We start from the raw sequence: 27,936 nt of genomic DNA, 5'->3' as shown, positions 1-27,936 counted from the left end.
AGGAGAAGTTTTTAGGCATTGAAAAAGAGCTTAATTTTGCACGACTTTGTTTTTCCAACAAAACACTGTTCGTAATTGGTTGGAATGGGGGAAAGAGCATAAAATTATGAAACAATATTTTCGTATGACTATTGTTGCGTCAATCTTAGTGACTTTTGCTTACAAATCGGACGGCGGAACTAAAAAAATTCGATGCATAATGTTGGTTCTCATTTGTTTAAGAGATGATCAGTTGTGAGTAATTTGATTTTATACTCAAGATTCTTAATTTTTTTCTACTGACGCATTGTTCTGAATACAATTAGCGTTGTTTTGCTTGTGGAAGTAAGAGAAAATGATTCAACAATGCTAATTGAAATGGACTATAGAAAATCCTGATTGATTAAATGCGAATTTTCGCCAACTTGAGTCATGCGTAAACCTGCTATGTGTTTTTCATTGTGCATACTGTTCTAATTCAACAATACATTTTTCTCACTTGTTCTCCACCTCACGTGTTTTTCATTACGTTTGGTTTGAACCTAAGGAAGTTTTGTTTCCCCACTGGGATTGTGAACAACGCTTATGAATTTGTGAAATCAACCTGCTATCATTCGTAAGTAGAATTTGCGTCAAATAATTTTACCATTTTAGCTTGACAATTAACAACGTAGCTTTGCAAGTACTCTTAAAGTTTTAATTAAACAAAATTCTCAGTGACTGCAAAGAATTATTTGTGAAAAAAATCTACAAGAGTTAAACCTGACTATCTTAACTTTGGAGAAACCTTGTTTTATAAGAGCGGGAAATATCAAAATCATGGAACTTAACAACACAAAGGCTGAGTTTCAATTACGTAAGGGCAAATTTTATTTATAAAACGCATGGAATGTAATTACGTTAAGTTGTCTCAATGTACTTCTGTTGAGAATATGAAAGGTGGTGAAAATTTTCAGTAACTACTTTTAAATTTTCTGTGTTGTGAACTCTGCTTACGTTTTACCACTCGTATGTTTCAAAAACAAGCAATTAAATATAAAGTAGGCTGTGTCACAAGGATTATTTAAGATTTCATATATTAAGATTGACACTGGGCTTCACTTATGGATGAACGCAAATTTGTGTCATAAATTTAAGGTCAAACGACTCTTGATGTTGATTGTTCGATTGTGATCAATTACACACTGTTAATTATTTATCCCCAATTTTCTACTAATAGTTCATCAATGAATTTATTATAAGAAATTTTAACGAAAATATTCCATGTTCTGCCGCCGACTACAATGTTTGTTGTTTTATTTGAAACAAATTGCAAGCTGTTTTCAACAAAGTGAAGTGCCAAATTTTCCAGTGAGCTTGGCACCTCTATATTTGCCGCCGAACATCAGGAAAAATTTATGTATTATCATCAGCAGACACCTCAAAGCCACATTTTTCATTAAAATGAGAACTCAGATCATGATCTCAGATCATTATATTCAAATGACAAAACAGAAGACCAAAGTTTTCATGCTAAGCATATTTGACAGTCAGATCGATATAAATTTTTGTCCAATTTAAGAACAGGTGTTTTGGAGTCCGATATAGTAAAAGTTGAACCAAAGGTGGTTAGAAGAGAAAAACATTGGAAGATTTTTTGTCAAGCACGTTTCAGTAATTTGTTTTAACAATTGTTTCAAATAAGTGTACATGTTTATATCATTCTCGGCTCAAAAAGGTCTTCTAGAAGTTTGCGCGACGATCTATTTGGCTCATAAGCAGGCACCCAAGTAAAGAAAAAACCAGACCTTATTTCCAGAGCCTTTTCGGCTCTCCTCCGTATAAAATTTTAACCGTTGGTGAAAAATCTGAGTCGAGCTAAAGTCCAGCATGTATTAAAGTTCAACTAAAAGCTTTTTCATAACTCAAATGGGTCGAGTATGGTCTTTGCATAAGTCTGTAACTAGACCTGGGAAGGAAAAGATCCGATTTTCCTATCAAGTAACAAGGTTAGTCGCTGCGCTTGTTTCTTGACCTCGTATTACTGTGTCGTTTACCCTAAGATTTCAAAACATGTATGAATTATTCTATCTAACCTGTGGCCTCTGATAGCATGATGAGAGCGGTGTTTCTGTCAGGTACACTGATTATGTGTCCACTATTCTGAGCACCCAACAACACCACGTCTCCCATTCCTAATACACACAAATAAATCACCGATTCCTGAAAGAAGTCTAGAAAGTATTTAAAATAAGTATAAATAATTAACACGAAGCCCCCCTCAAGGAAATGATCTTCTGTATCTGGTATTAATACATCTTCATCTAAATCTAATTTGATATATATTTATATATATGTATATATATATATATATATATATATATATATATATATATATATATATATATATATATATAATTGCAAAGGATTGTGCCACTTTTTTATACTACAAATACAAAAATACGGTACAAAAAATCAACACAAGCACGCTTCGAGGGATTGTTAACACGCGTTAACTAAAAAAAACTAATCAAGTGTTGGGGCAGGTTTGTGTATTATTTGAAATCAGTGCGAAATGTTGGCCATTCAATGATGACATCGATAACTAATAATAATAATTATAATTATAATTATAATATTGATAATTAATAATGTAATAATATAAGTAATAATGACAATAATAATTTTTCGTATACGTTCTTGTTTTTTCCACATAAATGAAATAAAAAAATTGATCACAGTGCAATTAAAAAGGGCTAACGTGGTGGTAGGGGTGTTCGCTTTCCAGATGTCGGCCTGTAAGCCGCCGATCCAGATGCACGACTAGATCTCAAAATATCGTTATAAAGTCCGGCGGATGAGGAGGGTCGTTCCACCGCTGCCACTTTCCGCCCCACTATTCCTGCGTGCATTGGGTCGCTTCTGGAAAAAGTAGTCGCCGAAAGCTGTTCAGTTCTGGGAGGCGCGGCTGAACTCGCCCTGCGTCTTGGGGAGAGTTTTTCGTGTAGCCAGGTCAAAGTGGAGGCGTATTCTTTCTGTTTGAAACTGAAACGAACCAGTGAATTTATTTTTTTAAAAAAATTGAACCTTTCCACTGCGAAATTTGGGTTACTGGATAGAAAACTTGGGTTGGAAGTAAGAGATGCTGGCTCGAATCCAAAACTTCTCCATTTTCACAGCAGGATATTTCAAGTCAGCTTCCAAGCTTATCAAAATCTGATAAATGCCAAAAAAGTTTGAAGAAGGCAAATATACATTCAGATGGCGATTTCAGCTCACATCAAAAAAATTTTTTTCACGCGCGCTTTTAGCTAACCCCGATCTTGGTCTGTATTGAAGATTTTTGACGGATATGCTAGTTGATGGTCGCTCGAAGGAGTTCTTTTTCTGAAACAAACCACTTTCTTCAACCCCACCCCAAAAGGTCACAAATCGGGAAATGAAATCTAGAATTGAACTCACTTACGGTAATATTTGAGGGTAGTTGTTTTCCTGAAATAGCCGAAATTAAATAAGTTTGCAAAAGTGTTTCCTTTTCTAATTTATTATTATATCTAAAAGATCTAAAAAATTATTATTAACCCAACCATATTATTATCGCCATAAACGGCGCTAGGGAAATTTAGTACCCTTACAATGTTCATGGAAATAATAGAGTTCGGCTAAAAAGAAGTTTAAAAAATACGTCGCAACTTTTTTAGATCTGAACTTTACGCGGTCTGTTTTCTGTTTCGGACATTTTTATAGGCAAAAAATTACTTGAATAATTGATTTACTAACTAACCATTAAGAATATCTTGTGAATTGAGCTGTACATTTGACACAATAAACTTGGCAGTGTCTTCCATTATGGACATTCTTTCCCTCTCCATCTCTGCCCCTCTCTCTCCCTCCCCCTCCTCCTCCCCTTCCAGAGTCCTCAACCGGGAGAGAAGAGTCATGGTTTTGTTCATGACTACATCGTTGCCCAGGGCCAAGCTTAGAAGCAATTGAATAGCTGAAACAGGTGCATGTGATTACGGATGTGCTGAATTTGCGCTGCAACTTTGTAAGAAATGCGCTGAAATTTTTGCAAGAACTGTAGTCAAAATACGCTGAAATTATGTAAGAAGTGCGCTTAATATGCGCTGAAATTTTGAATATTCGGCGCCTTTTCATTGTTTCAGCGCATTCAGCGCTTTTCTTACATAATTTCAGCGCATTCAGCTCACTTCTTACAAAAAAATGCGCTGAAACGGCGCTGACATCTCGACCTCGGAAGACCAAATGCTTTCTTAAAAAACAAACAATTTTTCGATAATTTCAAAGAAATTATTACAAAATTTGTTTTTTTTTCTTTAATTTTTCTTATTTTTGTCAGGGGAGAAAATCTGGTCGGCATGTTGTGAAGCACGTGAGAAGTTTTTTTGAAAAAAGGTTTTTTGGTCTTTTGTGGTATCCTTGAGAAAGCCTTTGCAGTCGCAACTACTATTAAAAAATCATCAGTAATTCGATTCGAACAAGTAACTCTTAACTGCTCGCCTAGTCAGTTAAGCATTACACTGTTTAAGTAACTTGTCTTAAGATATTGAAATTGGGCATTTTTTTTAACTCGTTCTCTTGTTCTCTCCTGTCCCCAAACGCTTCATTTTCCTCTTGCCAAGTTGACAAGTAACAAATACAAATTCATGTCGAGCTATGTCAAGATTATCTCAGGCAAAGTATACATTAGTTTGTCATCTTTCAGCCTTATAGCAAAAAATAAAGATAGTAATTGACTATTGCTGTTTGACAACTTCACGAGTCTTTTTTTCGACGCTTATAATTATTGAGTTGGCATCTTGCATTTTTTTTCAAAAAAAGTTGGAACTAACTTTTTGTGGTTGCATCACTTTGAATCTCAAGATAATTTTTCATCCAATTATTGGACCTGACTTGTACTAGTTATCAAAAACTCAGACAAAATTTCTCAAATTATTGTCCTTATTGTCTGCAGTTAGAAAATTAGCGCTTTATGACCAGTGACAACGGCAACCTGTTGTGTCACTTGCTTCCAGAATGAGTCCAAAAGCAAAAAATGCGTTTAAGAGCACTTATTTTTAAGTCTTATCATGTAATTATATTGCCAATCCCGTATCTATGATTTTCCTTATAATATTGCTGTACAACCTATGAATTATGCGCAAAACTAAAGTTTGATCCTGCAATATTAGCGCTGAATAAAAGATTCAACTGTTTTGCTATCATTTTTCCTGAATTTGTATTCTTTTCGGAGATTATTGTTAAATTTCTGGGCAAATATCAGGGCCATTTATTTAATTTTGTAACCAAATTTTCAGAAATAAGAGTTGCAATGCATTTAGAACCGAGTCATGACTGTACCAACGCTGTTTAATTCAAAGAAAGCAATATGAATGCAGTAAATTCAAAATGATTCAGAAATGAGTTTAAATAATTTTATATGCTCTGAAATTAAAAAAAAAAATTGTAAGCTACCTGGGTCTAGATGTCAGTGCCGTTTCAGCGCATTTTTTTTTGTAAGAAGCGCGCTGCATGCGCTGAAATTATGTAAGAAAAGCGCTGAATGCGCTGAAATGCGCTTAAACTTTAAAAAGGCGCCGAAAATTTGAAATTTCAGCGCATCTTTAGCGCATTTCTTACATAATTTCAGCGCATTTTGAGTACAACTCTTGCAAAAACTTTAGCTTTTTTTTCAGCACATTTCTTACAAAGTTTCAGCGCAAATTGCCTAAGAAAATGCCTTTAAAATTAATTGGTTGCAAAGTCTATATGTTTTAAACGCATTTGAATAACATAAAAAATAAACCCAAGAAAAAAGGGAAAGAATAAACGTCAAACTAACGCTGACGCTTTGACCTGGGATCATATCACATTCCAGACTTAAATCGCATTGGAGTAAACAGCTAAATATGTCACCTGCATCAGTGTCTGCAATGTCGTAGAATGAAGGAGTCACACATAACAGCTGAACAACTTCTGCTGCAACTATTGGCCGAATTCTCATGAATTCAGGATCTCGTTTGTACTTTCGTTTAATGTACTGTACTCTGTCAGAGTTGGCTACCTGAAACAAAATCATAAACCGGTGATTATGATAGTAATAGAGTAACACATGAACTTAACAACTAAACAACTAAAAAAAGTAACAATTTGACGAACTTGCAAACAGAACTTACGAGTTTTCAAGCTATGTGTTAAAAAGATAGTTTGCAGTCATTTTGGAAAGATAAAATCAAAAGCATAAATTTTAATAAAAGTTGGGCTTGTAAAAAGTGGGGCACCCAGGCCGAGGTGTCAACGCTAAAAATGCAAAAGAAAATCGGTGGTGAATGCATTATGATCAACATTATTTCAGATCAACACAACCCAACAAAACCCGCGTTGAAAAGAAAAATGCCGTTTTTAAGCATTGATATTTCAAATTAGCTCTAATTAAAAAAAATAAGGAAGATTGGAATAAAAATCAATTTTTAATGGTTACGTGACTCTGCTTGAAGTCACTGAGAATTTATGGCGCTTATCGACAGCCGCGAAGCCGTTCGAGTTTGTAAGTCAGAATGTCAAAGTGACTTCTGCAGAGTCACTTAACCATGCTTAAAAGACGAAACGCGCACGTTTTAAAATGACGAAAGTCAGCTGAAGTCAACTTCTGGCTAAGCAGGAATTTCTGGCATTTTAACTTTCGACACTGCAGACTTTCGGCAGTTCAAAATGTGGACGTGGGTGTTTTAAACAGTTAGATTCATATTTTCGCGGTTATTTTGATGTAGTGGTTCCAGAATAAAGAGATGACCTTTGATCAGATTCTTTTTGTTAAACATACACCTCACATATCGAATCGACCATCAACTATATAATTGGAAGCACATGTCACCACGTGTACGGATTAAAAGCACTCTAATTTGTTAAAAAAAATAAGGAATGTCGGAACAAAAATTGACGTTGAATTTTCATTCATACTTTAACTTTTAACTGAAAACTCTTAACTGTATTTTAGCTGTTTCAGACTAAAAAGATAACCTTCGATGAGATTATTTATTTTTTGTGAACCTTAGTGAGGTTCTCTAGCATTTTGTCGAGTGCAGTGTAAAGGAGAGGGTATAGACCCCCATCTCTGTTCTCATCTCTGTCCACTTTGGCAGCCCCACACAGAATAGAGGCCATCTCCACAAGGATCCGTCTGGGGTACTCAAACAGCACCACTGTATTCACACCCCTGCATTAACAACCAGATATTACTTAATGGCCAATCGGATCTATTCTGTACCCCCCCCCCCACCGAGTTTACTGGGAATGTATGTTTTATCACCCCCAGGCGCACGTGTATTATTTTACTTAGTAGCGTGCTATATAACAACACATAGTTTGTAACCGGGGGTCATAAAAACAGAGTGGGGGGACGGATCCGACCAATCTTGCGTACAGACAGTTGCCCGGGCCGAGGTGTCAACGCCAAAAAACGCAAAAATATGTAAGATTGGCGTTGAAAGCGTTGAATTTTTGTAAAATCTACGCCTGAGCGTAGATCTTACATAACTTCAACGCATTCAACGCTAATCTTACATAATTTTGCGTTGAATTTTGGCGTAGATCTTACATATTTAGCGTTGAATTTTAGCGTAGATTTTACATATTTAGCGTTGAATTTAGCATTGATCTTACAAAAATTCAACGCATTCAACGCTAATCTTACATAAATTTGCGTTGAATTTTGGCGTAGATCTCACATGTTTAGCGTTGATCTTACATTAATTCAACGCATTCAACGCTAATCTTACATAATTTTGCGTTGAATTTTGGCGTAGATCTTAAATATTTAGCGTTGAAGTTTAGCGTTGATCTTACATAAATTCAACGCATTCAACGCTAATCTTACACAATTTTGCGTTGAATTTTGGCGTAGATCTTACATATTTAGCGTTGAATTTAGCGTTGATCTTAAATAAATTCAACGCTAATCTTTCCATTCCATTTCAGACCACTTTACGATTTCAAAAGTTTTTCAAGTTTTTTTTCAAAAAGTCAATTTTTTCACTGTTTCGACCCCTATAGAACACAGGTGAGAAACATGAGGTCAGAAAAAAATCATTTTTAGTGCTCTTTTATAGTGCAAAATCCAATTCAGACCATTTAACGACTTCTCAAATTTTTTAAGTTTTTTCAAAAAATTAATTTTTTTTTACTGTTTCGACCCCCTATACTGCACAGGTGAGAAAAGTGAAGGCAGCAAAAAATCACTTTTGAGTGCTGTTTTGTAGTGCAAAATCTATTTCAGACCATTTTACGATTTCAGAAATTTTTCAAGTTTTTTTTTCAAAAATTAAACTTTTTTCACTGTTTGGAACCCCATATTGCAAAGGTGAGAAACATGAGGTCTGAAAAAAATCATTTTTAATGCTCTTTTATAGTGCAAAATCCAATTCAGACCATTTTACGATTTCTCAAAATTTTCAAGTTTTTTCAAAAAATTAATTTTTTTTACTGTTTCGACCCCTTATACTGCACAGGTGAGAAAAGTGAAGTCAGCAAAAAATCACTTTTAAGTGCTGTTTTGTAGTGCAAAATCCATTTCAGACCATTTTATGATTTCAGAATTTTTTCAAGTTTTTTTTCAGAAAGTCAATTTTTTTCACTGTTTCGAACCCTATATTGCAAAGGTGAGAAACATGAGGTCAGAAAGAAATCATTTTTAGTGCTCTTTTATAGTGCAAAATCCAATTCAGACCTTTTTACGATTTCTCAAATTTTTCCAGTTTTTTCAAAAAATTATTTTTTTTACTGTTTCGACACCCTATACTGCACAGGTGAGAAAAGTGAAGGCAGCAAAAAATCACTTTTAAGTGCTGTTTTGTAGTGCAAAATCCATTTCAGACCATTTTATGATTTCAGAATTTTTTCAAGTTTTTTTTCAGAAAGTCAATTTTTTTCACTGTTTCGAACCCTATATTGCAAAGGTGAGAAACATGAGGTCAGAAAAAAAATCATTTTTAATGCTCTTTTATAGTGCAAAATCCAATTCAGACCATTTTACGATTTCTCAAATTTTTCAAGTTTTTTCAAAAAATTATTTTTTTTACTGTTTCAACCCCTTATACTGCACGGGTGAGAAAAGTGAAGTCAGCAAAAAATCACTTTTAAGTGCTGTTTTGTAATGCAAAATCCATTTCAGACCATTTTATGATTTCAGAACTTTTTCCAGTTTTTTTTTCCAAAAGTCAATTTTTTTCACTGTTTCTAACCCTATATTGCAAAGGTGAGAAACATGAGGTCAGAAAGAAATCATTTTTAGTGCTCTTTTATAGTGCAAAATCCAATTCAGAACATGTTACGATTTCAAATTTTCAATTTTTTTTCGAAAAAGAAATTTTTTTTACTGTTTCGACCCCTATACTTCACAAGTGAGAAAATTGAAGTCAGCAAAAAATAACCTTTGAGTGCTCTCATACTGTGCAAAAACCATTTCAGACCATTATAGGAATTCAAAATTTTTTCAAAACTTTTTAAAAAAATCTAAATTTTTCCCAGTACGCCTCACATGGTAAATGCGTTGAATATGCTAAATTAAATACTACGCAAAATCAACGCAAAATATGTAAGATCTACGCTAAATTCAACGCAAATTATGTAAGATCTACGCTTTATAAGCATTGCGGCTCTTAAGGTAACCAAGGTGCTGTGACACAATGGTAGAAGAGGCAACAAGCAAACAGGAGGTCAGCAGTTCGAGTCCCATACGCAACTGGAGGTTATTAGTTCAAGTGGAAGCTTTGATTTTTTGTAAGATCAATGCTAAATTCAACGCAAAAATAGGTAAGATCTACGCTAAATTCAACGCTTATTATGTAAGATATACGCTAAATTCAACGTTAAATATGTAAGATCTACGCTAAATTCAACGCTAAATATGTAAGATCAGCGGCAACTAGCGTTGACAAGTCGAAAAATGCACCGCAATTTTCTTAAATAACTTTGCGTTGAATGCGTTGATTTTGAAGACAAAAATTCAACACCTTCAACGCAAAATTATGTAAGAAAATTCCGGTGAATTTTCCGACTTGTCAACGCTAGCTGCCGCTGATCTTACATAATTTTGGCCAAGTTCCTCGGCCCGGGGATGAAAAGACCTTCATTTTCCTTATTCGGTCGATCTTTTTTTGGATCTTTTCCGTTTGTGCCCCGGTGAGGGGGAGGTGGCGCAAACGGAAAAGATCCTACACGACTAACCAAATCTCGCCCAAGGAAGACGAGATCATCAGTTTTGACTAGCAATTCAATTCTAGGATTTGACTTTTAGGAAATTTTGACTAGGAAATTTTGATTTCTTTTAGCAGCTAGAGAAGAAATACCACCAAAAGCGCTGTATTTTTTAATCAACTAGGATTGGACCCAACTCAGATTCTCTGAATTAAAACATTGATTCATATGAAAAATTTGATGAAGTAAATATGACTAAATAATTTAAAAATGTCTTATCATGATGCAAAAATTGCCCATTGCAATCAGTTTCTCTCACAAACACAAATTGAGCAAGAAGCCGACATGCTGAGCTCAGGAGCACTTGGATACGAGGAGATAAAGTATCGAAAATCAAAACTCACAAATATAGAACCATCATCTTGTCTTGGAAATATTTTTTCGGGATGCATTTCAACAGTTTACCTCCAGGGTGTAACGATTCTAAGCCTCTAATCTCGCCGAATGCGAGGCGAGATCAAAATTTGTTCAATTCCTTTTAAAGTACCTAAAGAAGAAATGTGATCTAAAGCGCTGTTTATCTGGGCATCTAATCGAGGTTTAACTGTCAAATATTTTTAATCAACAAAGAATGTGCCAAACCAGGAGTCTTGAGTTTAATCGTTTATGCCGAAAAAATTATCAAGGCTTGACAAAATTTAACAGAATTTGAACAGTGTAACTTGATCGCGTAGGTTCTTTTCCATGTTAGCTTCCAGAATAAAGTGGAAGCATCCTACAAAAATCCCAAGGGAGGGGGGTTGTGATGGGCTATGATGGGAGAGAATCAAATATCAATTTTTTTAACAATATGGATCTTTTACGTTTGTGCCCCCAGTAAATTATGCGCCCCCCCAGATACAGAGCACGTGCCATTGCATAGTAAATCATTATGATGAAATGCAGCATGTGGATCAAATAATATGCACCCACTAAGCTGGGGGGGGGGGGGTTATAAACGGAAACGATCCCATTTTCTTGTTCGTTTTTGCGGAGACTAAATGAAAACAGCGAGCGGCCCCCGAGCATTGTTTATAAGGATATTTTTCGTGTGTGCCCCCTTGTCAACGCTAGTTGCCGCTGATCTTACATAATTTTGGCCAAATTCCTCGGCCCGGAGATGAAAAGACATTCATTTTCCTTATTCGGTCGATCTTTTTTTTGGATCTTTTCCGTTTGTGCCCCGGTGAGGGGGAGGTGGCGCAAACGGAAAAGATCCTACACGACTAACCAAATCTCGCCCAAAGAAGACGAGATCATCAATTTTGACTAGCAATTCAATTCTAGGATTTGACTTTTAGGAAATTTTGACTAGGAAATTTTGACTTCTCTTAGCAGCTAGAGAAGAAATACCACCAAAAGCGCTGTATTTTTTAATCAACTAGGATTGGACCCAACTCAGATTCTCTGAATTAAAACATTGATTCATATGAAAAATTTGATGAAGTAAATATGACTAAATAATTTAAAAATGTCTTATCATGATGCAAAAATTGCCGATTGCAATTAGTTTCTCTCACAAACACAAATTGAGCAAGAAACCGACATGCTGAGCTCAGGAGCACTTGGATACGAGGAGATGAAGTATCGAAAATCAAAACTCACAAATATAGAACCATCATCTTGTCTTGGAAATATTTTTTCGGGATGCATTTCAACAGTTTACCTCCAGGGTGTAACGATTCTAAGCCTCTAATCTCGCCGAATGCGAGGCGAGATCAAAATTTGTTCAATTCCTTTTAAAGTACCTAAAGAAGAAATGTGATCTAAAGCGCTGTTAATCTGGGCATCTAATCGAGGTTTAACTGTCAAATATTTTTAATCAACAAAGAATGTGCCAAACCAGGAGTCTTGAGTTTAATCGTTTATGCCGAAAAAATAATCAAGGCTTGACAAAATTTAACAGAATTTGAACAGTGTAACTTGATCGCGTAGGTTCTTTTCCATGTTAGCTTCCAGAATAAAGTGGAAGCATCCTACAAAAATCCCAAGGGAGGGGGGGTTGTGATGGGCTATGATGGGAGAGAATCAAACATCAATTTTTTTAACAATATGGATCTTTTACGTTTGTGCCCCCAGTACATTATGCGCCCCCCAGATACAGAGCACGTGCCATTGCATAGTAAATCATTATGTTGAAATGCAGCATGTGGTTCAAATAATATGCACCCACTAAGCTGGGGGGGGGGGTTATAAACGGAAACGATCCCATTTTCTTGTTCGTTTTTACGGAGACTAAATGAAAACAGCGAGCGGCGCCCGAGCATTGTTTATAAGGATATTTTTCGTGTGTGCCCCCCCCCCCTCATAGCTTAGTGGGTGCATATTATTTGCACCCCAGACGAACGTGCCATTTTTTACATAGTGATTTACTATGTAATGGCGCATGTTCTGTAACTGGGGGGGGGGGGGGGGGCACAAACGGAGAAGATCCAACAATATTAACCCAAGGAAGTCCAGCTGTGCAGTTTGAAGCATCTCCTGAACCAGATGTAGAGGAAGAGTGAACTCTAAAGACGCCAGAATCAGAATCAAAAGCATGTTACTTCTCTCAACTTCCACTGAACGAACATTTAACAGATCTTCCATGAACTTGTCCGCAAATTCACACTCCATCACACTGCAAACAAAAACAAGGAAGTGTTTACATAATAATTACGGGTCTACTTCATCTCACCTCAATTTATTCATCTCCCATATTATAAAAATATCGGTTTTTTCCGACATCTAAGCCCAACAATTTTTCCACCCCAGAAAGCATTGCCTCAAAACCCATGCTTTCCTTGATTTGGCGGCTACTTCTGTCATTTATAGTATCTTAAAGCCCTGAAAAGCTGCAATTGGAATAACCTATAATAATTCTATTACAACAAAAAGACTCGAGAAGGATCTCACATATCAATTTGAGGTCAACAGAAGAAGCATAGAACTCTTACCGATAGACAACACCTTCGAAAAATTGCACGAAATTCTTACAGAATTATTAAACAATCAACTCCTTGAAAATATCGTACACGAAAAAGAGAAAAAAATAGATTGACAGCGAGCTTAAAAATGTAGTGACAGTGCAAAAAACTGGCAGATGCAACTGGATAGCCACATATCAACGAAATTGTTCAAAAACTTGTAAGAATTTTAAATAACTCATCCGATCTAAAAAACGTTTTTCCTCAAAGCTCACTTAATACCGAATCAGTCAAAAAAAGATTTTTTTCCAGCTTTATAGTTCTTTAGCCGGCAATTCAGAGTCATTCAAAATTTTTTGATCACAAAATAAAATAGAAGAATTTAACGAGTTCTTCTCAAACATTGGGAAAAATTTAAATGCAGAATTCTTAACAAAAAGTTCTGTTACAATAGAAAACCAAAGTCAAAGTAGGTTTTAAAAATCAATATCTGAAATGAAATAAAATACTCTATAAACAACAGTAAAAACAAATTAAGCCTTGATTACCTGTTTACCTATTACTTGAAATGCTTTTTCATTAAAAAATTTCTGACTGTGTAACAGCTCCTTTACAGCTATTGTTTAACAGATGCATAGAAACTGGTCAATACCCAGAGAATATGAAAAATGCAAAATTCATACCGTTCTCCGGAAATGAAAAAAAAATGGCCCATCAATTTTCAAGCCAATTTCTTTGCCACCATTTAGAGAGAAAGCTGTTGAACTGAATTTCTTTGAACGAATTCACAACTACCTAAACGTTTTTGAGATTCTCTCAGGTTTACAGGTTGGCGTCAGGAACAGGAAGTACACAGTTGATGTCATGGCAACTTTAATAAGGGAAATAAGATCAAATATCCACAAAAACAATGACAAAACAAATCGCACCTGTCTAGACCGAAAGAAAGCGTTCGATGCTGTCGATCACAACATCTTACTGCACAAGTGATAAAGATATGGTCTTCGCGGCCGAAAATACAACATTTTCAAATAATATTTGTCTGTACGAGGGCAATATAAGTTAATAGGAGATGAAAAAGTCCAAACTGAAGATTAAAGATTTGAGCTAGGCGTTCCACGGGGTTCAATTCTTGAACATTTGTTTGTTATTATCTACATGATTGACTTGAGCTTGTCGCAGGAAAAATCCTATGTAGTTTTTTACGCCGACGACACTGTTGTAAATATTAGAAGTTGCGCATCGAAAATTGACGAAGATCACGACAAAGCTTTAGATAAATTTAATGATACACATAAAAATAAACAATAAAATTGACGGAAAACAAAGTTTCTAATACCTGGGTATCACGATCGACAATGAACTACGTTTCTCAAAGTATGGTGTCATAAATTTTTCGTCGAATTGCTCTGTTTTTTATTGACTGAGATAAGTTTTAAGAGAATCCTAGTTGATAAAAGCAGTTACGACATACATACAACCAAAAGTACAATATATAGTATTGGTATATAGGTCAACAACAATCGCAACATTTAGGGAGATAGACAAAGTTGTCAAACGTATTGTGCGGCTGTTTTTTCGTCCGAAATTTTGAAAGCACTTACGAGGAAAGAGTAAAACATAGGATCCTATTTGCCATCAGAGTTACATGTCTATGAGGTAGTTACATGCCTAGAAGCAAACACTAAAAATCATAAGGAGACAATGCAGTTTTACATAAAGTTCAAAGAGTTTTTCAATGCAAAACTGCCTTAAAAACAAGCGGTTGATTAAAAACAAGATAAATCTATGTAAAAATCTGTTTCACGGTTCCTCAATTATAGTTAGGATAAGGCGGGTCTTAAGGTTGCTTCTTGGCTACGATGATGAAATAATCGAAAAGATTAAAAACATGTTTACCGCAGAAACAACGAATTTCTGCCATCAATTTCTATTAATTATATTTTTGGGACATAGTCGGAATGTTGAATGATTTTTAATATTACAGCTCAAAGGTGTTCCTACCCAGAGTTTTGTTTTTTTGCCAGGTTTAATGGTACCTAGACAAACAGTCCTTCCTCTTTTTTTTCCATTCTGAATTATTTTCATCCAGATAAACTGAATGAGACACTTGAGAAGGGGCCATCGGCTAAGTAGTGCTCTCCCACAGTCAAAAATGTGATTTTAGTTGTAAAGGTAATTGTGGAAATACTTTTTGACTGATAAAAAAATAATGATAATAATAATAATTATTATTATTTTAAAAATAAATATAAAATCTGAGTCAAATAACTGGATTGACACTAACGGAGAGGAACTAAGGAGAAAACAAAACTTGTCTTATTTTAAGCTGCATTTCAAGATCTTTAAAATGGCGCCAATGATTTTGTTGTGAAATTCGTTTGTTAAAATGAGCTGCAGAAAATAAGCTCCGCCTTGCATGCATATTCCGCCGTATCTATTCGCTAATTGATAGAGTTGAATTTAAATTTGTGTACTAACTCAAAGGCATAGTGCTTTTCGATTTCAATTTCTTCTTGTAAATTGTACGCCAAGTAACATAACTTCTTTCGGTCCATTTCTGAAACAGAATTTCATTGATGTGCTTTTGTTCAAAAATGTTTCCAAAGTCCTGGTTTTCAACAATCAGAAACTAAAAGAGACTGAAGATTTCCACATTAAAAAAAGAATGGAAATTTTAAAAGAAAAATGAAAATAAAATGATTTTTTTTGGCATTTAATTCAAATGAAAAAGTTGACATGCGAAAAATTATACCCGAGTTGATGACGAGAGAATTATCTCTAGTTGGGAAATTCATAAATAGTTCTTCTGCCTTTGACCCAAACACACCATAAGTCAGAATGTCTTTCTTGTAAGAAGGTTGGAAACGCTCGTGCTTCGCTAGCTTGCTTCTCTGAAAACAAATCAGATTATCAACCATCACGCTAAAATATAACTTCTGCTTGAATGTCTGGTCTCCTCGGTTCCAGTGAGAGTTTTAGGATGTTTTCCGTTTGTGCCCACTTTCCTCTAGCTTAGTGGGTGCAAATTAGTTGCATCCCCCAGACGCACGTGCCATGTTTTTGTATAAAGATTTATCGTGAAATGGCACGTGCTCTGTAACTGGGGTGTGCATAAGGTACTGAGAGGGGGGGGGGCAAACGGAAATCATCGGAGTGGTATTTTTTCTCCCAAAATGAGGTTTCCTAACCCAACCACTGATTGGTGAGCCGCCACAGACCAGAACTATTGCTAATGTGTGCTCAGAAGTCGGCCATAAAGTCAAAAACTTGATATATGATGGTCAAATTTTAGAACAAACAGAATGCTTTTCGCATTTTGTGCTCCAAATGAGCTTTCTCAACATTTTGCTTTTTCAGCTTTTAAACTTTTAGCCTTGATTTTAATACTAACAAGGCGGCTCAGCAATGTGCAATGGCACATAAGGTTCCGACCCCGCCCAGCCACAATTTTGGCATAATTTTCTAGCAAATGAGGAACAGATAGAAAACCCAAACATCATTTTTTGGGAATCCCAAAAAAGCCCAAGTATTTTTCAAAAAATTGTGTATGAACGATAAGATAGCCTCCGAAGCAAATAACTCAGTGGAGTAAAAATTGAAGCATTAAATTGCTGTGATATGCCAATATTAAGAAAGCGATTCAAGACCAACAGCAAAATCAAACAACAACAACAACAACAACAAACATTAATAACATCAAAAACTTTTTGTCCCTTTTAAAAAACAAAATTTAATAACAAAGTCAACATATTTTCAGATGAACCTAAAACTAAACAAAATGAATTATAAATCACCAGAAAAGATATGGACCAGTCCATAAAAAAGTTTGGTAACAATTAGACAAAAAAGAACAAAAAGAGTAAAGTTAAAAAAAATTCGCTTATTTTTTTTAAAACAATTAACTTCAAAGTAATTAAAACCATTGGAAATCAAATAAAATATCCCAAAAGTTTGCGATAACCAATGCTTCTATAGAAGGGCATTAGGACCTGTCCTTATTCATTTCTATAATCGGCTAAAAAAAGAACAACAAGAAAACAACAAACAAAAATTCAGTTGAAACTTGCCAGAAAACGCTGTCAAAACCGTGAAGCCATATTTCGGCCCTCAAAATTTATTCGTTTGCGCCTTCTTCAAACAATCATAAGGTAGTATTTGGCCATTCATTAGTGAGACTAGGTAACAAGTAGACAAAAAAGAGAAAAGGGCAAAAGTATGTAAAAATTTTGATTTTTCTTTCGAAAGAAAATTATATCCAAAGTCATGAAAAACATTTATTACAAAAATTTTTAAATAGGGTCGTTTATTCATCCAATGGAATCCTTTGAGACCTGCAATTATTCAGAATAATTCTTGCGTCTACAAAAAGAACGTCAAACATGAGAAAAATCAAATTCATTTACGTTTTTGTGAAAAACGGGCGTCTAAGTCAGTAAGGTCGAAACGCATTCTTCAAAAAAAAAAAAATTTTGGGACAACAGATTTTGGTCAAAACGCATTCTTAAAAAAAACAGATTTTGGGACATCAATCCCTTTTGACACCTCCCCTTGACACCCATAATGTCATATTTGACCTGTAATTAACGAGATTAGGTACCAAAAAGAGATATAAATAGAACAAACTTGCGAAGTCAAAAAGTTTTTTATTTTTACTTTTGGAAAACGATTGTTTTCAAAGTCATGAAAGCCATCAGCCATCTACTAATATCAGAATATCAGCTCGTTTTTTCTTCCATAAAAAACCAGTGAAAACTATCACTATGCAGGAAATTTCATACAACTGAAATGACGTAAAAATGACAGTTGAAGAGAAAATTAAAAAATTCAATTAATTTCTTGAAGAATGAAGTGCCGAGGCCGTTGAAACGATGATGTTCATCTTAAAGGATTTTAAAATATCCAATCGTGTTTCATTTTGAACGCTAATAATATGATGTGAGAATTGTCAGTAATGTGATAATGTGACTAGAAAACGTGAAAAACTGGCAAAATTAAAACAAAAATCTGAATTCAAGTAGTATCAAAGCCAGAAAACAAAAACTTCAGGCTTAAAAACGCAATCAAGACTAAATTTCAAATCAGAAGAATGAAGAAGCATTCTTTCTTTGCGTACACTAAGCTGCAAATTGACCAAATTAAGAAAAAAAAATGGAGGAAAAGTTCATTAAGCCATTATTTATTTAAAAATCAATTATTTTTAAAAGTCGAAACGATCATAAACTTTCAAGTAAAAATTTAAATTTATTATCTTGGGGCTGCTTAGGAAGCCAATTGGATCTATCACTCCTGAGCTTTCATTTGATATGTTCTGTTCTTTATTATAAAAAGTTCTTTTTTCAAAAAAAAAGACCGATTGATTGCAATCTGAATTCTTTTTGGATCGTAACAGTCCAAGATTGGCCCAAAACTAGCCCTGCTAATGCCTATTGTCCGTTAGGAACTATTGATTTTTTGAATATTGTGGATATAGATAATTTGTTAGTTGAAAACTCAAAAAAAATTCTTCATTTTTGATAATAAACGAGTAAAGCTAGCAAAAAACGGCAAAGTTTTAATTACAGAGCACTCTCAGCGGGAGTTGAAGTAAGAATAGCCCCCTTCTGAGTCTACAAAGATTGAATTAGTGTTGTTTGGGGGTGTAATGCCGGCAAATTTTATCAAAGTGGACTAAAGTAGCTTATATCGTGCTGTTTTTGATGAAAAAGGCTGAATTTTGAAATACTTATCCTGAGTTTTTGACCAAAAAAATTAAATCAGAGTAATCAATAAGGCTTGTTTGTCCTTAAAAATAAAATTAACGACACCATTTTTAAAAATTTCATCAAATTTTAGCAAAATTGACGAAAAATTAGACAAAAATTTTGGAAAATGTGAATAAAACAACGTGAATTCACTCTACTTTTCTCAGAAGTTTAAACCTCGATAACTCCCTGTAGAAAACGAAAATTAAAAAAATCTTTTAAATTCCATATTCTACACTGGACGAGCTTTCTAATGATACCAGTCTCAACTCTCTACGATGAATATATCGATCGGCAAAAATTGAGCCTCGGATGCAAAAAGTGTTTTCGTAATTGCTTAGTTCATCTAATTAGAACTTTTTAAGAGAGAATAATATTTACTAAACATATGTTTAACCATATTTTTTTGTCATTGAGTTGCCTAAAATAGAAAATAAAATCAACAAATCAAGTCGTATGTTTCTTTCAAAAAAAATTATTATTGCTCAAAGTGTTCTTAATTAACGATAAGTTCATTTTGAAATCCGGAAAGTCCTAAATGGAATGGAAATTTTCAAAATCAAATAAAACAAACAAAATTTCTACATGACAAGTTTTTTGATAAGTTCTGACAGAAAGTAGCGCGCAAAATTTTTCAAAAAACTTCCAGCAATCACTTCAATGCTCTGATATATTTTTTTTGCTGTCGTTAATATCTGATGGCATTTTGATCTATTTCTATTGAGAAACAAAATCAAAACTTCTGATATTAGAAAAAAATGGAAGCAAATGCTTTACAAAAATTCCAAAATAACTAAGGAACTCATGTTATATATATTTACCGTAAGATTTTCTCAAGATTCTTATTTTTTTGCTGATCAAATTTTAAATATTGTCAGAAGGCTAGGGAAAATATTTTAATGCTAAATTTGTCCGAGACAAGCCAAACTTATATCGACCAGAAATTATTATTAAGAATATTTATCAGCCTACATTTGAAAATTTTTGAGGAAAAAGAGAGATCAAAAGAAAGGGTCATAGGAAAAAGTGAAGTTCAAGAGATTGAAAACAGCTAATGCAATGGTAAGCAAGTAAGAGATTGCTGGTTCGAATCCATTAGTGGTCTGTTTTAGCTGCGCCTGCTGAGACCTCCGTAACAAAAAATTTAAAAAGTTTCGGCTTTTCTTCTTGTGATCTATTTGTGACACATTCATGCTAATTCCTTTCATTTGTGCTTACATTGCATGAGAAATTTTTCTGGTAATTATATATTAGCATTATCTCTCTAGTATTACTGTTGAGTACTTCCAGCCACTGACTTTATCATTAAAAATGCGCTATGAGAGTCGGCACTCGCGAGCTGTGATGAAAAAGGTCAGCTAAGAGTTACAATAAAAATCCACACCGACGGATATATCAAATTATATTGTCTGCATGGTAGCTCAGATATTCAAGGAATTAGTTCTTACATCAAAAAAAGGGAAGAATGAATTGGACAGTTAAATACTGCAATTGATAACTAAATTTTCGTACCATCAGCTATGAAGAACCGGATCTTTGTTTTACGTAAATTCCGTTTTTCTTTCTATTTCGTAGAAAATTGTTCTCTGAGCATTAAGAGAACGGCAAAATTGGCAAGCCAGCTGTGAAAACTATTGTGTTATAGAGACAGACATCAATGAAACCACCTCAGAAAGTTTAGAACGTCTTTCAAAGTTCAAGCTTGATGCTCAAATTTAGAACTTACAATGGGATGTTTGGATAACTCAGACTGGGTCATGAAGTTGGCCACGTCCAGCCTCTCAATTGCTAAAAAAGAAAAGTTGAAAAACGTTTTCGATTGTGTTGTATTTTTTGTCAAGAATTGTTCCTTGGTCGAGCTATAGTAAGTATATGGCATCTATCCAAAGGTGTATTAAGAGGTTTTTATTTCTATTTGTATTATTAAAGTCAGAAAAAATCAGATTTTTTTCAGCTTGGGTTGGTTTTAAGTCCTCTTACCTGAAATAAATTTCCCATCCAATGACCATACATTGGGCAAAGAGTCCACCACATGAGTACGATCTGTAGCAAAATGTCTTGTAACACGTTAGTTGCAACCACTTTATTAGGTCTAGCGGAATAATTCGGGCACATTTTTTCGGGAAAAGATCATAATAATAATTAAAATCTAAAATGTTGGTAGAGTGAGATGTTAATTAGCTGATACTGAGCGAATCATTCTCAGAATATATTTAAAAATGTCATGAGTTGATGTGAATATTTTCAATTCTATTTTCTATTGCAGTGGATGCAGTAAATTTTGTTTTTATAAATGATTTTTTTTATTTTTTCCATTTTCCATTTTTTTTACTAATTATAACAAAAATTGTTAAATACAGTAAACGCTTCTCCGCGCATTCAACGCATTGACAGAAATTCTTAAATTTTAGCTGTGAAAATCGTGTAAACGGCCGGGGGCCAAAAAAAAACAAAAAAAAAAAACAATAAATTCTTACAGTTTTTATCTTTTTCAATCTCGACGTTTCCTTGAAGCTGCAAGCTACATATATGCATATGTTTAACATCATTCAAAGCTTTCCACGTTAAGTTGTTGAAACTCAAATTGAGAGATCCAAGAGCCACGAATCGCGACAGTCCAGTTACAGATGTCAACTCATTGTGGGCCAGATCTAGATTCCAGAGATTCTTGAGACTGTAGATGTTTTCGACTTCTTTGATGAAGTTGCCACGGAGGTTAAGTATTGTAAGGTCTGTGCATTTGTGTAGGTTCTCGATAAACACTGAAATAAATTACAAGCTAAAATTATAGTCATCTTAGATTTTAGCTTGTTGACGAAAACTTTCCGGTTGACGAAAACAGATACAATTTGTAATTGAAAGAACTTACACAATTCGGCGTTGCAGATTTCGAGCAATTTCACACTCGACGTTTTTTCTCCAGTCAGAGTCTCTATAACCTGAAATAGATGCTTTAATTTTCAAGACAAATTAAAACACTCAATTCAAAATGTCAAAAATCTGCAGCGCAAGAAGTCAGAAAACCAGAAGACTTAGCCAGAAGTTGGCTTCCACGAACTTTCGTCGCATTAGAATGCGCAAACTTTGTGATTTAAACAAGGTTATGTGATTCTGCACATTAAGTGATTTTGCAATTCTGAATATCTCGAATCATTTAACGGTTCACGATAAAAGCCAGGAGTTCTCGGTGACTTCAAGCAGAGTCTATTAACCTTTTCGTAGATCAACTTTATTTTCTCCATCTCCCGACATTGCAAACTCCAATTTTTTAATTAAAAAATTAGTAGTTCATAGCATAAGCCTAGTTTAACTGTATAAGAAATTCAACAGGGTCAGCATAAAATTCTGATGGAGAGATGAAGTCTGGATAAACAAAAAAAAATTGGTGAAGGAACGCAAACACATACTAAATTTTGAGAACTTAGTCAATTGGCTAAGTTCTTCTAGCTAACTTTGACGTTTTTTTGCTATTTTTAAAATGGTTCGGCTATTTTTGACGTTTATTCTGGCTAGTTTTGACATTTTCTCGGCTATTTTTGACGTTTTTCGGCTATTTTTGATGTTTGTTCTTTGAATTTTTTTTGACGTTTTTCAAGTCTTGGCCAACACTTGCATTTAGACTTACACGTCTTGGCCAAGACTTGCATTTAGACTGACAAATCATAGCTATGAATCAGTACTGGTATAAGACTTGGAAGTGCCCAGTACTGATATTGGCTGGGCGTTAGGTCCGGGAAAATGGTGTAGTACATAGTGCTTAAAAGAAGCAGATGGTGTCGGAGCAAGAGTACCACATTAGGACTTTGTACTATTGTAAACAATTGATTGCTTAGGTAAACAATTATAAAAATAAAAATAATAAATATAATAAAAATAATTATTATTTATAAATATAAATATAAAACAATTATAATTATTTTCCCCCGGCAGACAACCTAAAAATTGCCTTGATACTCTTATCTGAATGGATACTGAAGAATACTTATGATGAAAAGTTTGAGCGGTCAAAAATAAAAAACTGATTCTGAAGGTGCCTGGATAAAATCCACATGGTAGTTTTAAAGACCAATGGAATTAAATCTGAATATGTCTTTTTCGGCTTTCTGAGTCAGTTTAGATCCGAGCAAAAAAGATGTGCTATGATTATTCATCTGTATACTATTGATGTAAAAAAAATAGTGCGAGGAAAATATATTTTCCCTTTTATTTTTTGTTTGCCTATTGTGCTTAATTTCAAATGTATTTTGACAAACAAATGTGTGAAATATAAAATTGGAAAGAGCTATACCTATTCCGGTATATGATTTTTTCGACCATTTAACGAAATAGAAACGCAATAGACAAAGCGAGAATTATTCTAAAAGTGCCTAGATAAATATCTCGAAAACAAGTTTACGGTTTCCCGAAAGTAATTTCCAAGACCTAAAAGCGTTTCAAAAAAATCGATTTGTTGAGGACAAGCAAATCATTTGTTTGGATGCACTGATAGTTTTTGTTGTAATTTCCAATATTTTTTTTCCAAATCATGCTTTAATATTTGAAATCACATTACACATTAGTCAGCAAAGGCATAAAAACATTACTCTCCAGGTACTGAATATCAGCTTTGGTTGAATTGATTAACCTTTTGTATATTTAATATGCCGGGTCGAGGCCCAATGTTTAACTTGTAGGAACTTGCAAGTTTTTGGCAGAAACTAACAAGGCGATGTATCGCCTTGCAAGTTTTGCTCCAAAACTTGCAAGTTCTTGCAAGTTAAACATTCGACTTACATGTTCTTACAATTTAATCATTTGACTTACAAGGCTATTACAAGTTAACAGTTCGTCTTAAAAGGTTCCTTGAAAGTTAACCATTCAACTCGCAGGGTTCTTACAAAGTTAAACATTTGACTTACATAGTTTCTTACATAAGTTCTTTGTATAAAAGTTGTTACCAGATAAAATTTCTGCCTATGTTGTAGCAAAAAACAATAAAACGTTGCAATATAAGGTTACAAACAGATGCTTCAAAACTATGCTATTGAGCAATCAAACCTTTTTTTCAGAAGATTGATATTATATTTTCCCCATAGAAGTTTTCGAAAATAAAGAAGAGAAATGGGGAGTTATTTCACAGAGAATTGTATGAATTGCTGGTCTCTGAATGACTCTGCTACAAAGTTTAGAATCTGGAAAAGTATGAATTGAAATTATAAAATGAAAATTGGCAAAAAAAATCAAGGGTCACGAAAATATTTTATTTTCAATCAAAGTCAATCAAAAAGGGTATAAAATTTTAGAAACGTTAGAAAGAAACCAACTGAGATTTACTGTTCATTATTTGAATTTCAAAAGGACCTCTTGATTGGAAATTTTGAGAAGTAAACATTTTAACAACTTAGGTTGCATTGTATTATATTATTCAAATTGAGCAACTAACTCTCCCGCGATTTCTACGGTTAATGACTGAGTGTTAATTTAAATTAACCAATAAGGGTCATGCTCAACCGGAACGAACTTGCAAAAAACTTACAAGTTAGCCATTCGACTTGCAAATTTTTACAAAATTAGCATTCGACTTGTAAGTTCTTAAAAATTAGACATTCGAATTGCAAGTTCTTACAAGTTAACCATCTTTTACAAGAAACTTGAAAATTCTTACATGTTAACTAACCGGTCTCGAACCGGGATGTTTGGAAGTTAAATGAAATCTGTTACTTCTTTTCGGATTTCAAGCCAGTTTAGACCGGAGCAGACAAAAATATGCGCCATATATTGATTGGTTTGAAAAAAATAAGTTCGAGGAAAAATGTATATTTCGTTTTTCTTTTTTGGCTTGCCTATTGTGCTTTCATTTCAAGTGAATTAATGGCAATCGTTGCAGTGAAATATGAACTTGGAAATATTGATGTGTCTTCTTTGCTAAATGAAACTTTTGTTCTATCTGGTTTTCCAAAATCGTTTAATAAGACCAAAACAGATTGAACGGTTTTCGAGAAAATTTCCAGGCACAGATTTTGCAATAAAAATTGGGCAGATTTTCAGTTTTCGTGTCATCAATTTTTTCCCCAGTTACTGGATTATTATTTTGTTTGCAAAATTTTTTCGATGTTTTCTAAAACCAATAATTGTCGGACTGAACCTCTTTTTGTTGTTATTTTTGTGAAAAATCTATCAATCTTTTTTTTCGAATAAAATTGGTTTCTGTTGCTATGAAAAGTGATATTAAAAATATGGAAATAGCTGTTTTTATAATTCAGTCTGCGATTTCTGGTAACATTCAATTCAAACTCAATTGAATGGTCAAAGTTTTACTTTTCAATGAACTTTTCTTTTGCTGGTTAAAAAACATTTTAAGTTTGAAGGTTTTGCACCTGTAGGTTCAAGCCTATATTGGTTGTTTTTTTTTCATAAAAATGAAAATTGAACAGCAACACTGTCATTTTAAAATTGAACGCAGCAACACTGTCATTTTCGTTCTGCGGAAAATCTCTATAATTGCGTGAAGAATCGGTTCCATAACGAACCACTAAGGGATATTTTATGTGAATTCAAATTTAACCTCATAAATTATGTAGCTTAAAACTTCACCCAGTTGTAAATACCCAACCATAATGTTTTTCCAGACCTTATTTGGGTTTAAATTTTAAGGTGAGATTTTACTGATTGAATCTGGGTCAGCAAACTAAACCTTGACGATGTAAAAATGTTATCCATGGTTTAACCATAAGAACTAAAAGGTCAACTTACTCACCTGGTCGGAAACTTTCATTTCAGTCCAGCTTAAAATAAGAATAAATCACTGTTTTTCTCCACTCAAACAATATAAAAAATGAAGTCTAATTCTTTTCTGGCTTCTATGCATAAAAGAGCAGTATTGTATCTAAAACGTTTCAAAACGTTTAGTTATAACTAGCAATAACTAGCAGCGCGTGGTTATTTTCTTCGTTAAAACGCAGTAGTAGTAGTAGCTTTGCTTAAAAATTTGAACAACAAAATGTACAAAATGCGGTACTATATCTCAGGCGTGCTTTTCTGGTGACTTTGGTAAGAAGTGCTCTGGGAAATTTTAATCATTAGTTTTCTTTAAAACATCAGTCTAATGTGAATGACAGATAATAAATTATATCGGTGACAAAGTTATGAATTTTCGGAGAGGTAAAGTGAAATTTTTGCTCGGCAAAGAATCTGATGTTTTAATACACGACTATGATTTATATTTGACCATTGTGATTTTCAAGAAAAAAAACCGCCAAATCCGCGGCAAATATAATTTAAGGAAAAACACTAGAATTACATAGTGTCAGAGATCATGTCAAAGAGGGCATGTAGTCAAATTAATCACAATTTTAACTTTGAAATAATGATAATTTTGGAATAATAAAAGTTTGCAAAAGTTTCAAGTTTCTTTTTACGTAAAAGTACACAGATCTAACCACGGATACAGTATATAACCACCGAAAAGAAAGAAAACCTACACAGTGGTTATTTTCAGAAACGCCCCTCGCAATTATCGTATATCAATTGTGGATTAAGAAGACAATTATTAGTTTCGAGTTTACCCACAGCACTTGACAAGAGCAAGTCTAATTTTGTTCTGCGTTAATTGCAAATACGATTCGGGCAAAAGAGTTGTAGGGTAAGTACAAGCTCACAATAGTTCTGTTTCCACGAAACGCAAAACCTATTGAAGTTTGCTGTTTTGGATAATGGCCACTTAATGAAAATTTAAATTCGATCATATATTTTAAATACCTGTAGAATTTGACTATAAATAATCTCCTATAAGTTCCATAATATATAAATTAGTTACCAGGAAATTAGAATTAGGTAACTTCTCAGATAAGTCAAAACATAGTTGCTAGTGTTTAAAATCTAGTAAAAGGCAGTAGCTTTAAATCCTAACAAAACTTTTTTTCAGATTGCACTATTTTTTTTCCTCGGACAGGATTTGGTCAACTGATGACAAACATCGAAACTGATTATTATGTAAACAATAAATAATAATCGACCTACATAAGGGATGTTTCAAAAAAACTCCAAGATAAGGTGGAGACGGTTAGAGATTTTGTGAGTTCGGCCATTTTTTGTTGAAATGATTATTTTGGCCTACTGATTACTATTTGCGGCGAATTGGAATAGTTAATTCGTGGAAAAAAATTGATGAAGAAAGATTCATATTTTATCATTCACTCATTTTGAAATTTTCAAAATCACACGTTTATCAAAATACGCTTTCTAACTGAAAAAAGATAATTTATGAACAAAAAGTTCCTAGAAGTATAGTGACTAGGTGTGATAGAAAATTGTTTCAGAATGTGATTAAATAGCAAAAAACAGACATTTTGTAAAATATCGCATCCAACTGAGTTCAAATTACGCTTTCTAACTAAAGATGACTATAGTTTGTAACTAGGTTTTGTACAAAATTAATCCAGAATGTGGGCAAAAATTGAAAAACACAGATTTAGTAAATACCGCATTCAATTGAGTTCATAAAAGCTGAAGCGGAAGAAAAAAGAAAATTGATAGAGTAATTCGTTTTTATTAATCTAAAACTTCTGATTTCCTTAATTTTATCCAACTTCAAAAGAAAACGAATAGGCTCACCAAAAAAGAGAACATGGAGCTCATACTGTTTTAACAAAAAATTTGCGATTATCAGAGAGATTTGACAATTTTTCTGCTTCAGGGCTTTCTAGTAGTTTTTATATTTTTTGGCACTCTAAAAGACCTTTTCATACAGTTTTTTTTCGTCGCATTATTAGCGTTAACATAGAATAACAAAATGTTTTTAAAATTTTTTTCATATACGCTGCTATCATTTATATACATTCGAAGTATATTAGATATTACGACTTTTCAATCACTTATGCCTTTTTATTTTCAAGGCAAAAAAATTAATTTTGTTTCCTGTTTTTAAATATGTGAGAAAATTTTGAGTCGCCACCACACTAGAGCACAATTTTTGATAAACAAGTAATTAAAAAAATGCTAACTCGCTTCTTGTTTTCATTCATATACATGTGATTATAATTCAATGGTTGACTTGATTTCAGCATTTTCCCTCGCAATTATCGTATATCAATTGTGGATTAAGAAGACAATTAGTG

The 27,936-nt window shown here is 33.8% G+C and overlaps 1 protein-coding gene across 1 annotated transcript in view; it reads right to left on the bottom strand.

The window, feature by feature from the left end:
• Positions 1 to 25,806, bottom strand: part of LOC142353885 (uncharacterized) — a 29,196-nt gene extending 3,390 nt beyond the window's left edge. Inside the window, exons 1-15 of the mRNA XM_075406115.1 lie at positions 25,578 to 25,806; positions 21,711 to 21,780; positions 21,319 to 21,603; positions 20,822 to 20,884; positions 20,568 to 20,629; positions 15,853 to 15,991; positions 15,579 to 15,657; positions 12,638 to 12,811; positions 7,009 to 7,174; positions 5,875 to 6,022; positions 3,743 to 3,955; positions 3,425 to 3,450; positions 3,275 to 3,345; positions 2,720 to 3,003; positions 2,055 to 2,153 (exon numbers count right to left, since the gene is read on the bottom strand). Of these exons, the coding sequence (XP_075262230.1) occupies positions 2,055 to 2,153; positions 2,720 to 3,003; positions 3,275 to 3,345; positions 3,425 to 3,450; positions 3,743 to 3,955; positions 5,875 to 6,022; positions 7,009 to 7,174; positions 12,638 to 12,811; positions 15,579 to 15,657; positions 15,853 to 15,991; positions 20,568 to 20,629; positions 20,822 to 20,884; positions 21,319 to 21,603; positions 21,711 to 21,780; positions 25,578 to 25,595 (1,897 nt within the window). The 5' untranslated portion in view covers positions 25,596 to 25,806. The remainder of the gene's footprint in view (positions 1 to 2,054; positions 2,154 to 2,719; positions 3,004 to 3,274; positions 3,346 to 3,424; positions 3,451 to 3,742; positions 3,956 to 5,874; positions 6,023 to 7,008; positions 7,175 to 12,637; positions 12,812 to 15,578; positions 15,658 to 15,852; positions 15,992 to 20,567; positions 20,630 to 20,821; positions 20,885 to 21,318; positions 21,604 to 21,710; positions 21,781 to 25,577) is intronic.
• Positions 25,807 to 27,936: the final 2,130 nt, after the last annotated feature.

The sequence above is a fragment of the Convolutriloba macropyga genome, chromosome 15 (genome assembly GCF_964194025.1).
Source record: "Convolutriloba macropyga chromosome 15, txConMacr16.3, whole genome shotgun sequence".
In the NCBI taxonomy this organism is placed as follows: domain Eukaryota; kingdom Metazoa; phylum Xenacoelomorpha; order Acoela; family Convolutidae; genus Convolutriloba; species Convolutriloba macropyga.
This window is presented reverse-complemented; position numbering and strand designations above follow the sequence as displayed.